This window comes from Penicillium expansum (genome assembly GCF_000769745.1).
Source record: "Penicillium expansum strain MD-8 chromosome Unknown contig192, whole genome shotgun sequence".
NCBI lineage: Eukaryota > Fungi > Ascomycota > Eurotiomycetes > Eurotiales > Aspergillaceae > Penicillium > Penicillium expansum.
The window spans coordinates 273261-286763 of NW_015971404.1; the positions used below are offsets into that span (position 1 = coordinate 273261).

At 49.6% G+C, this 13503-nt stretch overlaps 5 protein-coding genes across 5 annotated transcripts; 2 read left to right on the forward strand and 3 right to left on the reverse strand.

Annotated features, from left to right (window-relative positions):
- Positions 1 to 407: 407 nt before the first annotated feature.
- Positions 408 to 4921, reverse strand: PEX2_060920 (ribosome biogenesis protein URB2; the record flags this gene model as incomplete). Its single annotated transcript, XM_016743364.1, has 2 exons — positions 408 to 4835; positions 4904 to 4921. 2 exons carry the CDS (start codon positions 4919 to 4921, stop codon positions 408 to 410), a joined length of 4446 nt encoding a protein of 1481 aa, XP_016596086.1.
- A 260-nt stretch (positions 4922 to 5181) lies between these two features.
- PEX2_060930 (MICOS complex subunit MIC10) lies at positions 5182 to 5825 on the forward strand (the record flags this gene model as incomplete). The annotated part of the gene is made up of 3 exons (XM_016743365.1): positions 5182 to 5256; positions 5391 to 5541; positions 5776 to 5825. 3 exons carry the CDS (start codon positions 5182 to 5184, stop codon positions 5823 to 5825), a joined length of 276 nt encoding a protein of 91 aa, XP_016596087.1.
- An 827-nt stretch (positions 5826 to 6652) lies between these two features.
- On the reverse strand, positions 6653 to 9356 carry PEX2_060940 (Peptidoglycan-binding Lysin subgroup; the record flags this gene model as incomplete). Its single annotated transcript, XM_016743366.1, has 4 exons — positions 6653 to 8476; positions 8753 to 9108; positions 9184 to 9277; positions 9321 to 9356. 4 exons carry the CDS (start codon positions 9354 to 9356, stop codon positions 6653 to 6655), a joined length of 2310 nt encoding a protein of 769 aa, XP_016596088.1.
- A 355-nt stretch (positions 9357 to 9711) lies between these two features.
- On the forward strand, positions 9712 to 10198 carry PEX2_060950 (uncharacterized protein; the record flags this gene model as incomplete). Its single annotated transcript, XM_016743367.1, has 2 exons — positions 9712 to 9738; positions 9917 to 10198. The coding sequence occupies 2 exons, from the start codon at positions 9712 to 9714 to the stop codon at positions 10196 to 10198; spliced, it is 309 nt and encodes a 102-aa protein (XP_016596089.1).
- Positions 10199 to 11226: 1028 nt separating this feature from the next.
- PEX2_060960 (serine/threonine-protein phosphatase 2B catalytic subunit) lies at positions 11227 to 13127 on the reverse strand (the record flags this gene model as incomplete). The annotated part of the gene is made up of 6 exons (XM_016743368.1): positions 11227 to 11275; positions 11326 to 12245; positions 12296 to 12375; positions 12427 to 12553; positions 12603 to 12934; positions 13010 to 13127. The coding sequence occupies 6 exons, from the start codon at positions 13125 to 13127 to the stop codon at positions 11227 to 11229; spliced, it is 1626 nt and encodes a 541-aa protein (XP_016596090.1).
- Between the last annotated feature and the right edge of the window lie 376 nt (positions 13128 to 13503).

Consider the following 13503-nt stretch of genomic DNA (forward strand, 5'->3'; position numbering starts at 1 on the left):
CTGCATGATTTATGATCTCCTATGATACCCTATCTAGAATCTCTGCTCTAGACGGCCACAGTAATAGATTACTTGTTTGAATGTAATCTGTTGGGTTGAATATTCCCACTATTCCAGTTATCGTTTTCCGCATTGCCATTTGTAGTGATTTGTACATCCTTGCTTTCGACATGTAACTCACCTAGAACCAGACAGGGTATGCATGTATGTATTGGCGTAGAAGTCAGAGTCACCCACCCGGGCCACTTTGGTTACCCTAAAAACCCTAACTGGGAGATTATTTTGTTTGCATTTTGCAATCATCTTACTTTGAAATTAATATGATGATCATCAATGCATTGGGGGATATCATAATTCTGAAGCAAAAGATAGTGTACAAATAAAGGACAGTTACCCACAAAACCCAATCAACCCTTATTCCACTTTCCGAACTTCACATAGTCATCATAGAGCGACTTGAACACCGCACGGCCAGAGACATCCAGCGCAGCGTTAAGCGCACGCAAAGACTCACGCGACATGACATCCAGAGCCGCATACAGACCAGGCAAGATAGCAGCCTTGACCTCCGGGGACAGCGACCCACGCAGCGAGCACTGCGCATACTCCATAACAACATACTGCAAGTACTGACCGGCAATACGCTTCGGCTTCTTCGTCTGATCAGTCAGGGCCTCGCGGGATGCACCAGGCTGGGGACGGAGAACCGCCGACACGGTAGGGTCGCACAGCGAGGTCAGCAGACGAGTGTAGTAGGTAGCGTGCGAGGCGTCGAGCGGGGCGAGCCAGAAAGGCTGTGAGAGGGTGGGCTGGAAGCGGGAGCGGCCGCGTTTGCGGGACCGCGCGAATAGACAGCCCAGTAGGCGCTGCATGGCGTTTACCACTAGGTGGAAGCGGCCGCCGATCTTGAGGCGTTGCAGACTGAGTACGACACCCATTAGTCGGCACAGGCGGGTGTAGACGGTTGGTGCGTAGGCGGGGGAGATCTGGGGGCCGATTTTGGAGGAGGCGCTTGCGATCGCGCTGAGGATGCTGTCGATATTGCATTGGGTGAGACTGCGGGTGTGGCTGCGGAGGAGGAGGTCCAGACATTCGGAGGCGAAGCAGAATTGGTCGATGCTTGTGCTTTGGACGATGGCTTCGGCGAGGGACGTGCAGAGGAGGGAGATCTCGCGTGCTGTGGCGCTTTCTTTGTCTTCGACGGGAGGGAGCGAGGAGACGGCGAGGTAGAGCACAAGAAGTCTGTAGCCGGCGTTTTCCCCAGTCAAGCCAAGTCCGCGGACTTCGCAGATTGTTTGAGTGATTTTTCCCACGGTCATGGAACGGAAGCGTTCAGTGGTGGTCCGGATGAAGAGTTGTTGATCCTCAGCATAGAGAGACTGAAGGGCAAGAGTCTCGGCGCATTGCAGGACTGGCTGAGCGATGCTCTCTTCGGGCCCCTTGCTGGCAAGAAGACGTCGTCGGATCAACCGAGACGGTTCCGAATCAACGGACATTTCCATGTAATTGTCAATCTTGGTCAGGAACTTCTCCACTTCGACGTTGTTGGTGGCTAGATCTTCGAAATCCTCTAGAGCATCGATGGTCTTGATAATGGTAATTGTCTCCTCCATCTTCTGCTTCCTGCACTGGTCTTTGACATATTTCATGTCAGCCAACACGAAGTCGAACACTTTCTGGCGACAAGCGGCAAGGTCCTTCTCCGAGAAGGCTGTCTGCAGCTGCTTGCGGTGGACCCAGAGCTCTGACAAAGTCAACCTCAAAAGGTAACAGGCCATGGAGTCACGATCCACCTGCTTCATTTTAGCGGTTTGCTTCGATGCCCGGGTAAAGAGTTTTTTGAACATCTTGTTCCGCTCATCCTCCGATGAAACCAGGAGCTTGGCCGATATCGCGCGGTGCAGGCTTCGGAATGCTTTCATGATCTGGAGGTCGAGGTCGGTACCCTCCAATGGGACCGCTCGAGCAGCAGTCCAGATGGGGTCCCAGTCACTGGTCAGTGTGGCATCACACTTAGGCATGGCAGCCAGTTTCGCCATCATCGTAATAATCCCAATTGTGACATCGGGAGAACTGTCCTGTTCAAGTAGAACATTTTGCAACTTGTTCAAAATGGTGGTTCTCAGCCCCCGAGTGATCAGCGGGGCCGGGACCCTCTGCAAGCTCTCGACAAGCAGTTTGCGATTGGATGAGTCTTGCTCGATGCCCTCGTTGAGGAGAAGGGAAAGATCAGAGACAATGAAGGGAGCGTTGAGCATATATTCGTGGCAGACCACGCTCGCCCACGCCTGGAGGAATCTTGCTTCTTCTGATACAGCCTCCAAGGGCAACGACGACGAATGATATTGAGCGGCTGCCAAGGACAGAATATGACGGAACAGACGGGATCGATCATCAGAAGAGATAAGAGCCCAGACTTCCGGAACTCTGACGAGGGCCAGGAAGTAAGCTAGGCCAAGGGTTGTTTGGGAATCCACAGTATCTGTGCAGCCATTCCAGGGTGCCTTCATCGACTTCTTGGCATCCTTGGTTGAGATGGAGGTGATGAGGTCGGTGACATCCTTGGTGGCTTTAACGAATGAACCTAGCTGCTCATCACTAGCATGTGCCTTGGTTGCAGCAAGTAAAAACCGGTAAGCCTCCCACGACTCCAGAGGAGCGAGTTGGACTTTGGCTAGATCCTTGTGGTTGCGATGAACAGTCTTGGCAGCGACTTCTACCAATGATATGATAGCACTTGCCATGCTATTATCGGCTGACTGCAGTGTGTTGTCTAGGAAATTCCGAACCAACCGCCACAGACGCCATCGCCAATGCAGAGCCTGCTTCGACGATAGAGTAGAGGTTAGAGTTTCCAGGAGAGATGTCAAGGTCTTTTCCGACTCTGGGAATGTCGAGACTCGGCCACGGAAGCTTGCCTCGACAATGACCAGTTTGGCATAAGATTGAGGGGTTTCAGCAACCTTGCCATTTTCAGCTCGTGTCTCACTGGCAGCGGTATGCATCTGGGCAGCAATATGCGTTTCAGTGAGGGAAGTTCGCATCAGCTCCGAGTAAGCGTCCGCCAACTCATCATCTTCCCACACCGAGAACAGACTCAAATTGCTGTTATCTTGGCGAGCCTCCTCCACAATAACAAGTTGGTTGTGCCACAATTCCATGAAGCTGGACAGGTCTCTTGCGGCAGCGAAACCTCGTAACAACGGCAGCACAACCTTGCTCTTGATTATATCGTAGTCCCTTCGTTTCCGAGAGCCACTTTCGCGCCACTGCAATAGAACCTTGTCGAGCAGTGCGTCAAGAAGCTTACGCGAATCACGCAAACCGGAGTTTGGCAGGAAAATATCAACCCCGAGGCTGATAAACAGAGCGGTCACATTCCACTGAACCTTCTCAAGGCCTAGTTCGAACAGACCAGTATAATTGGCATGCGCCAGAATGGTGTGAAGAGAAAGACCGACCTTTCGGTCGAGAGCTACCTGGAGGAGGTGCTCCAATACCGAGATAAACTTGGAAGAAAAGGTGGCAAAGTCTTCCTCCTTTGCGGTAGAGAACGCTAGCTCTGCAACAGCAACGAACAAAGTCTCCAACCACGGAGCTTCATGTGTCTGTCTCCGAAACACATCTCTAGGAACCGCACGCACGGCGTTGTCAAAAAGCTCAGGAAGAAGCTCCACTGATCGCCAGGGATGCATACAAGCTTCATTGCTTGCTTTGTTTTCCTTGGCCACCGCAAACTCGCGAATGATTGGCCTGAAGGTATCAGTCACTGGTTTGACCGAGCTCCAGTCGGGCTCATCTTGAGAATAATCGATGCCAGAGCTTCCACGCTCAAAGAATGCTGCACGAGCGGGAAGTAAGACATGAAGGGCAATAATGCGTTCAATCGCATTCAAGAGAGTGGCCCGCTCGTCGGTGTCAAGTTTGGTGGATCGGAGGCAGATCTGGAGCCTAAGCGCGTGGGCGAAGCAATGTCTCGCGAAAAACTCATTGCTAGACTTGTTGTCCATATCATCTTCACGGTAAGACCTCGATTCCCACAGCTCTACAGCCGAGGGAAACACGTATAGCAAGTGCTGGAGATCGGTTGTTTTCCCCTCATGCGAGAACTGCTTGGCGGCTACGGCGGCTACCCGAAATGCGCGGCCTAGCAGCATAGCGACGGCCTCGGGCTCGCCTCTCAGCGCAAGCTTCAAATGAGAGTTTGCCACCCCATCAGTGCCTAGTGTGCGATGCGCAAGTGTCACAAATCCGTGTAGACAATCCAATGCGCGGATGAAGGCGAGGAAGCATGCTGCGGGGTTCTGACGTTGTTCGTCCACGTCCACGTCCATGGCGTCTGCATCATTCTCAGTTGTCATTCTCTTGCGCTTTTTCCCTTGGTTTCCTCGGCGATCATCGCGTGTCGGGGATCCAGACAGTGTGTTACTGGACTCCGAGTCAGAGCTTAGGGTTGAATTACCCAGACCAGAAAAGATGTCGGCCTCCAAATCTTCGAGGGTGTCACATAGGATCGATAAGAATTTCTGGTCTTTAAGAATAGCAGCGAGGTTCTTCGGCGAAATAAGGTCGATGAGCTGTCGTAATAAAAGGAACGAAGCCCCATCCACTCTGTAGTTCTTCCCACTTCTCAGTCTCTTCAATAGCCATCGTAGAACCCATTCCTCCTTCGGTGTAGCGTTTGTTTGAATCCGAACATCGCGGTGAACTTCCGGGTGACTTTCACATAGCTTCAAGTCCACACCGATAATCTGAGCCGCTTCGTGAATCTGGGTTGTTGGACTGGCGGTGCCCTTCTCAAGGCGGAGGAGCGCCTCTTGCGATGAGCGCGAACGCTGTAGAAGCGCAACACATTAGATCACGGAAAAAGACATGCAGTATTCCAATATAACATTTGACTTACCTCCGCAATCAACGGCATCTCGAAAAAAGCAAATTATTCGAGCGAGTGGATGGTTATCTGTCGAGGGAAAAAAAAAGTGACCCAAGAAGAAAAACCGCGGATTGCTCCGACCGCCTTTGGCCGAATCGACTCGGTCCGCTGAACCTCCCAAACTCCTTGCACTCCACACGCTCCATTCACCTCTATAATTCCACATTATTGCAACTGGTTTGTGTTTTGCCCTCGGAAATAGCTCCGACTCAATTGATACTTACTTCTGCTCCGGTAGATTTATCGCAATGGCTGAATCCAGTGAATCCGGACCGATCGCGCGCGCCACCAAGCCCGTCAGCGAGGCTTTGCTTAACGAGAAGGTATGAGCTAGCTGGATCCTGAAATGGGAGAATTTGCAATAAATCATTACGCCATTGATATATATGACGATTGTCTCGGTCTGGGAGCAAAAATGGGAGAACCCGCTGGCTAACCGTCAACGTCATATAATTAGTGGGACCGCGCCATCTCCTCTGTGCTCATCAAGTCCTCCCTCGGTCTGTCTTTCGGTGTTGTCTTCTCGGTCCTCCTCTTCAAGCGCAGAGCTTGGCCCGCGTGGGTTGGTCTCGGCTTCGGTGCCGGACGTGCCTGGGAAGAGGCTGATGGTACGTTCATTCATATCTATATCTCATTTGGTTCAGCTTTTGGAGAGACTTTTGGCGAAGTTGGAGCTTCGGGTCACTGTGAGATAAGCTCCATTGAGCTTGGGCAGAGGCTACTTGCTGTAATTTTTTCAGCAACGAGCTTTGCAGGCTCCTCAACAATGACCCGACTATCCGCTTTTCCCCGAGCCTGCCTATCTTGAAGATCCAATAATGACTGAGCTAACTTATACTTAGCCTCCTTCCGCCGCGGTGACTCCCCTATCCGAGATGCTTTGCGCCGTTAAAGAATGGCTTCCAAATATGTACGATAAATTGTACAGAAGGCAAGAGGCCATCAATGAGTGATTGTCTTCGGCCTAGAGAAGAATCGGTATACCGGTATTCATTAAACGACCGTCAACACCGAACGAGGTGTTTCCTTGAGTTTTTCCCCCCGTCTTTTGAATTAAGAAACATGATTTGAATTGAAAACCATGTCCTGGCACTTCACTTGCAACACCTGCCGTCAGTAATTTCAGATTTGGTTCCATATGAGAACGAAGGCAGAACTCGGTACAAAAGCATTCGAATTGTAAAGTGGATTTGTGAAGCGGAATGTCTCTTCATGGCCACTATAGATGAGCTTATGTCTATCGATTTAGAAGAAATACAACCAAACAAGGAATTCTAGATGCCTGCTAGTTCTTTTTGGTATGTCTATGCTAAGTTCTCTCCATGATGAGATATGAAGACAAATAAGGTAATAAAAGCAGAATAAAATAACGCTGATCTCAGATTCGCCAATATCAGTATTCTATTGCGTCCATTTTATTGCTATGATTGAAATAATTTGCCTTCTATACTCTTCGAGCGTTTGCATATGATAGCAGAATCGTTAAACCTCACTTTGAAAGACCAAGGACGCCGAAATGCCATACAAGATGGTAGTGACACCGGCTGAAGTATATAATTGTCGCTGAGTTCACAGTATGCTACATCAGTTTGAAAGAATCTAATCTCTGCCCTTCCTTCTTTCCGCTACCACTTCCTCCAAGCTAGCTATCACCTCGACGTAAACAGCTCTCGGCACAGGCAGACATATATGACCCGGCACAGGCCAGACAGGTATGGGCTAGAGCGGATGAGGAAGAGAAGTATCTGCGCCGGCATCGATGAGCAATTGGACGATCGTCGAATGACCCATCTCCATCGCCAATTGTACGACTCTTTCACAGGAGAAGTTGGCAGGTATCCTTGAGTCTTTGCTGTTATACTCGCCGAAAGGGGGGCGCGGAGGGCGGCCGCCTAGATCGTGATATGAAACATTGTAAGTTTTGCCGGGAGCGCTGGAAGTCACAATGTTGGTCCCACAGTTGGAGATGCACCCGTTCTTGCCCGGAGCAGCCGTTCCTGGAGCTCCAGTGGACGAGTTTGAAGGCGTGCAAAAGTCTCCCGTAGTTCCACATTGTCCCCAGATATTGCAACATGCGTTCAATGGGCACTCGTTTAAGGTGCTCAAGTCCGTCTCTGGGGGTGCCTTTACTGTATCATTGACCTGCGGCCCACAGACAGCATTTGGAATGGTGGCTGGCATGGGTGGATAGCCAGTGCTGAGGCAAATTTTGTATTTAGCAAAAGGCTTCTCACAGCCATTCCACCCCCACGTCATTTTGTTGAAAGACTCGATTTTGGCATTGGTGAGGTCGTTGGCTGCTGCAAGTGATGCGCATGAGTCCCCTGACTTTACGAGATTTGAATAGCAATAGCCATCCGCGCTGGGCTTTGGTGTGAAGTCTGGAAGAGTACCGGGGCTGCAGCAAACATGTTTACCCGGAGTCAAGCCCGAGCATAAACTTGGGTCAGAGTTGTATTTCGTGAACTGTGCCGCTGTGATACCGCACTGGGTTGCCAGTGAGGCACACGAGTCTCCGGATACTACTTGAATAGTCCGGCACGCAGTAGCACGATACGAAGTAAGCTTGTTCGGGTTGGCTGTGCTTGTGATGCTACTTGCAGAAGCAGCAAGATAGGTCACTGTTTCCCAGTCCGAGGCAGCAATTTCAGTCTCTGTGGAAAAACAGGTGCCATTCTTGGAGGCCTGCAATCCACGCTGGACAGCACCAAATTTACCCTTGGTATTGACTAGTACACTCAACGAGTATCTGGCCGAGGAATTGCTGCACATCTCAACCGACCAACTTTCCGCAACGCTTCCGTCATCTTTGATTCGTGTGCTAAGCTTTTCAAGAACTGTGCTGAGCACACCCTGCCCAGCAAGTCCTGAGCCAGCGTAAACACCCACAATCACATCACCAGAATAGAAATACTTGATGGTCTCGTTGCAGCCTGAGTTGGACAGTATTGCAAATGCCTGCAGTTGCTCCAGGGCAGAGGTGACGTCAGCCACGTGCTGTGAAGAAGAAGCACCTGAGGACTTTAGCAGCAAGGGAAATGTCACTTCGGCTTGCTCTGCCACTTTGCTGGCGCAGCTGGTAGCAGAATCAGAACTTGGCACAAAGCTTGAGAAGTTTTCATAGTCCGCGGTACACGCGGAAATGGCGACATGCGACTTCTGTGTGTCGATAGGGTTGGCCAGTGCAAAGTCCAAAAGCATGGGCCTATCACACGCTCTATCAAGACGGTTGAGGCTACCATATACAAACCAGGAGCTGGTATCGATACCTGCGTTGCTGCAACCCACAGGGCAGACATCTCTGCCCTGGTAATGTAGTCGCTTGGTGTAGTCCCCTGCAAGGATAGCCTCTTGTGCACTTACTAGTTCTGTCGGTCTGCCGGGGGCAGTTCCAGAGACCGTGCTGACAGAAATAGATGCTAGGAGGGCGTTGGCCGCTTTATTGGCATTTATCACAGAAGCCAAGGAAGCCCAGACGACTGCCAGTGGAATGGCAGTTGCCAGAGGGGGTAGTCTCATCTTGGTATAGCGAATAAATGGCCGCTAAGAGAGTAGGAGCAGCCGCGAAACGGTTGAAGACTGAGACTGGGGAGACGGCCTCTGCTACCGGCCTCGAAATTGAATGACTATAAAGGAGTGCCGAAAGTGCTGCAGCTGAGCAAAAAGAGCAGGCTTTCATATGCTCTTCTGACTTATATTACCTGACCCGGATCCAAGTCTAGCAATACCGGCTGTTTCGGAGCTACTCCAACTTTTACATTTGGTAGAAAATGTAAACTCTGCATCGTCCGTGTAGATTGCTGGCCATGCACTTGGTACCTTAGCAACTTTGGCGTAACGTAGCCTTCCATCTTTAGGGTTCTCTGCACATAGTGATGTATCGTCGTCGTAATCAAGATCGTAGCCGTCGAATTTGCTCATCCAGAAGGCATTGGCGTTTGGATTTCTGGATACACCCATAAAGGCTAGTCCAAGGTTCAAGTACTTGGTCGGCATCTTAGTTTTAGGATCTCTATCAGTGACAACGTTTTTCCCTTCATGATCCTTCACGATAGAGGTGTCCCAAGGTTGATGTACGCCTGCTTCAGCGCCACAGAAGAGAAGAGGCTTTCCCCCCGCCCCGTAGTCGGTCGGGCCACCGCCCGCAAGAAATTTGGTGACGAGTGAGATGTGATCTATATTCATCACGCGTTATTCATCAAAACGAGCGCCGTGATAATTGCAGAGGGCATATAGATGAAAGTAAGTACCTCCAATGGCTTCCCATAGCTTCACATTTGCCTCGTCCTTCAAGTCCACGTCATTGGTATATTGATCAATCTTGACTCCAAACCCACGAATGGGCTGTGGGTTGGATTGGGCTCCGAAGGTTAGGCCCACAGCCTACTGCTGGTTGGGCTTTGGGCCCGGGGTTCGGGCCCATTTATGTGCTTGGCGGAACGCTAATATGGAGTGTAAACGGCGGAGATGCGAATTACTGGATGCGGTTAGTTTTGCCTCTTTAGTTCAACACCCCAATGCGCCATCACGTAACAATTCATTCATTGTATTGTGAATATCTCCGGAATAGCAATATTCCTGTCTCGTAATGACAACTTGATTCTGTACAATTTTCCCGTTGCCCACCCGTGGACGGATCTAGCTGACTAATCGCCATTGGATCACGCGACAAATAACGTCATGAACATTTGGCTTGAGAATCTTAGTATCCCTGTTCAGACGCAGTTCCCATCGCAAGCTTGGAAAATCATATGAAAACACAGGACTAATCTCTCAGAATGCAGTCAGGAGGACCAGATTCCGAAGTAGGTCCCGCCCTTCCTGAAACCAACGATGCTAATAATCCTCTTAGCCATTGTCTAAATCCGAGAACCGTATCCTCAAAAAGTACGGAAAGCTGCCGTGTGGAGGCTTACTGGCTCAAAAGGCAAGGTACCTATAGAATACAGTTTCTTATGACGCACGCTAACTGTCAAACGGCAGGAACGGACATACTTTGACTCTGGTGATTTCGCTCTTTCTGCCGCTGATCGCGAGACTGACAACGGCGCTATTCAAACGGGCAGAGCCCATCCTCATCGGGAAAACATTTCGCATCCTTATGCCTCTATTCCAGCCTCTAGTAACGTTGACGAGGATGCCAACCAGGATACGTATAGGAAAAGTGCGAGTATTGAGAAGAGTCCTCTCCTTCACCAAACAGACATTAAAGATGAACTTACAAACAAGGAGGGACAGAATGACCATGACTCTCACGCATGTTAAGACCAAATTGTCGCATTGAAATTGAGAACAAATTGTATGTCATTCAGCAGGACAGCACGAGCAGCACAATAGCCAACGAGGCATGATACGATAACTTTTTTATTGTGAGGTCACGGAATTTTTCAATCTTCCAATGCCCATATTCTTGAAACAGTTTTATAAGCTGCCTAAATAGTCTTATCCTCTCTTGAAATTAGGGTTCGAGAAATAATCAAAGCTCAAAGAGCGTAGGTAGTGAGTGACACCGAATTCCCGATGCCAGGTGTGCACATTGAGAGCAAGTTATAATGGAAATACAAACCAGAGTGTCTGTCTGCTTGGCAATGGAACATTACTATGAAACCCATGCTCTGGGTCTTCTTCATACCGCACCTAGTTCGGTCTAATGGATGCTTTTAATTCTAAGAGCTCCTCGATATAATTTCAGTTAGATGAGTAAAGCCGCAGATACACTAGCTTTACTCCTGATTTAGTGCGCATACGATCAGAACGATGGAAAGATGCGGAAAGATGCGATGTCCATAACTAGAACGGACTTTAGCCCAGGCCATGTTCCACAATGCCGAAAAAGCTGATCGATGAAGTCCTCGAAGGTTATAGCATCTGTAGAGCTCTGAACTACGCGAGAGATCACAATTCCATCTTGCAACACGTGGGCAGCATCTGGTATATACATGTTCGACATTGGCTTCCATATTTTATACAAAAACTATCTCAAACCCTAATGCCAAGTCCATGGTGAAGCCTATTTGGGTCAGGTTCAGCGAGGCAGCATTTTATCCCTGTGCGTGAGAATAGAATTGTAAGATACCCAAGAAAACCAAAAGTGGCTGGGCACTTGAATCGCGAATATTGAAGCATTTACAAAGAGCGCTTGATCCTTTGGCTGCTACATCCGGAATCGACGAAACAATGACACTGTCTTATATGGCTCTAGATAACGGTTCGGCCCATTGTACGGCAAAGCGTGCACTGGAAGCGGAAAGTCCACAGATCGCTGCATCATATGGTCAGCCAAACCCAGGGCATCAGGCTTCCCTCGACGTGATATCATGGTTGCGATATGAGCTCGCAGGCCTATTGTGATGTTAGACTTGTCAACAAGCACACAAGCGTTGCTCACTTACAAGCTAATTCTGTGCGCAACATTGGCTAACTCGGGGTCGTTGGCAGCCTCCTGCTCAGCACGCTCCAGAGCAGAGCGACGGACCTTTTCGCTTCGCTGGGCAACTTCTTCTTGGGTAGGCGGTAGACGCTCGTTCTGCAGGTCGACCTTTCGGGCCTCCTCAAAGTTGTGGATGGCTTGCTTAATGCCTTCAGCCCCCAGCAGGAGAGTACCAGGGGGCAGACGGCCATCGGTTACTGCTTTAAGCTCACTAATACCTTCAGATTGTTCACGGAGCACCCTGAAGACACGAGAGAGACGACCGATTGCGAGAATCTTGTTTCTGATAGCTCGTTGCTTGATCTCGCCGAATTCGACAGTGGGATCGGTATCTATAGGCAAGGAAGGCGAGGCGGGACTAGCCGTAGCAGTTGAAGGAGTATTGTCCTCCTCTAATTCTTCTTTCGAGCAGGTATTAAGAATAGCAATCAGCATGTCGGTGATTTTCTCACCGACGAACGGTAGGGACCAGGTAAAGACATCCATAAAGTTAGACAGCCAGAACGGGTGCGGGGTGGAGTTGAATTGCCGGATATTCATCACGTTGTTCTCGTATCTGAGAATGGCGGCCTTATTATTGTACCTATCGAGGTAGTTGGGCGCGCTGAAAATGGTCATGACACTAGGGAATCCGGTCGTCTGTGTCTTCCTATACATACGGTATCCGGCATCTTGGGCTTCGTGTGCTCGAATGATGGAAAGTAGGTTGTTTTTCTCGAGAAATGCGCATGCGGCTGAATAGGAGAAGGAATAAGAGCAACCGCGAACGCTATTGTGAATGAAAAAATCGCCTGTCTTTTCTTGGCCGAATTCCTCTAAAGGATCGGCCCAAAGGAGATCGCACATAAGACCGTGGGTTGGGGGTTCGCGGAACCGGTCAATCTACCAACTGTTAGAGGCTATAACAACATTGATAGCTCATAGCTGCATACCGCCATAATATCCTCGAGAGTGTGTAGTTCTGGGCTAAGACCACCGTGGACACAGAGAAATTGCTTGTTCATGACCGCCGCTAGCGGTAGAGAACAGAAAGATTCGATGCAGGCCTTATAAATTCGCTCACTGTACTTGTGGTTGCACTCCAGTTTAAAGGTAAAGTATTCTGTCAGGTGACTACATTCATGGTTCCCGCGTAGCAGCCATATCGAATGTGGATACCAGATCTTCAATGCCCAGAGATACAGAATACACTATAGACAATTGTTAAAACCACCCATATCAGCCAGAACTTATACGTACTTCAATACTAAAGTAGCCTCGATCAACGTAGTCGCCCAAGAATAAGTATCGTGTCTTAGAAGGGTCACCGCCAACCTCAAATAGCTTCATTAAGTCGTAGTACTGGCCGTGGATATCGCCGCAAACTGTTACGGGGGCATCCATCTCTAGAAGATTTGGTTCCGAGCGCAGGATCTCACTACCGGCATTGATTATCCAAAGCGCTTGGTCTTCAGTGAGCCGGCCCTCTCGATACAGGTGCTGCTTGAGGAACTGGAGATTCGGCTTTGAGGGGTCTTCGTGGGACCAAAACAATTCATCCGATGGGGTGGTCAGGGCGGGCGCTTGAACCTCTAGCTTCCATATTCTCATCAATTATTCCATGGCTGTGAAGTGAGAGCGACCGGGTCGTTCGTGGAATTAATTACCTTTTACCACTCGTTCGAGAGTCGACACTTGCGTGCCATCCTCCATTGTATGCAATGAGAAATCGATTTCAGGGGTCGACTTCTGATCGGCCAGCCCACGCACGGGGTTGCGATCCATCCCGAGTGGTTATTGAAAATAGATTACGAGGGCTCGGGGATTAGAGTACGGGGGAGGTGGGGAGTATACCGCAGAGAGGATGTGGTGGGTAGGCTCAGGGTGATGGAAAGGATTTCCCAACAACAGCGGACGGGAAAGTCACAATGGAGATCCTTAGAGAGACGATGGAGGGTTTATGAGTTGTTGAAACGTGGTAAAGAGTTGGTGGAAGAGAAAAGGGGATCAAGTCGCGCCCATTCGTGTTATTGTGACCTAAGGGTCTACGAGATACTATAGGTCCACTTGACATGTTCTTAAATCTTGGCTAAACCCACTTCATTCTGTGCAATGAGTATTGACTAACTACATTAGGCCTGGAGTTACTAAAATTAGTTTA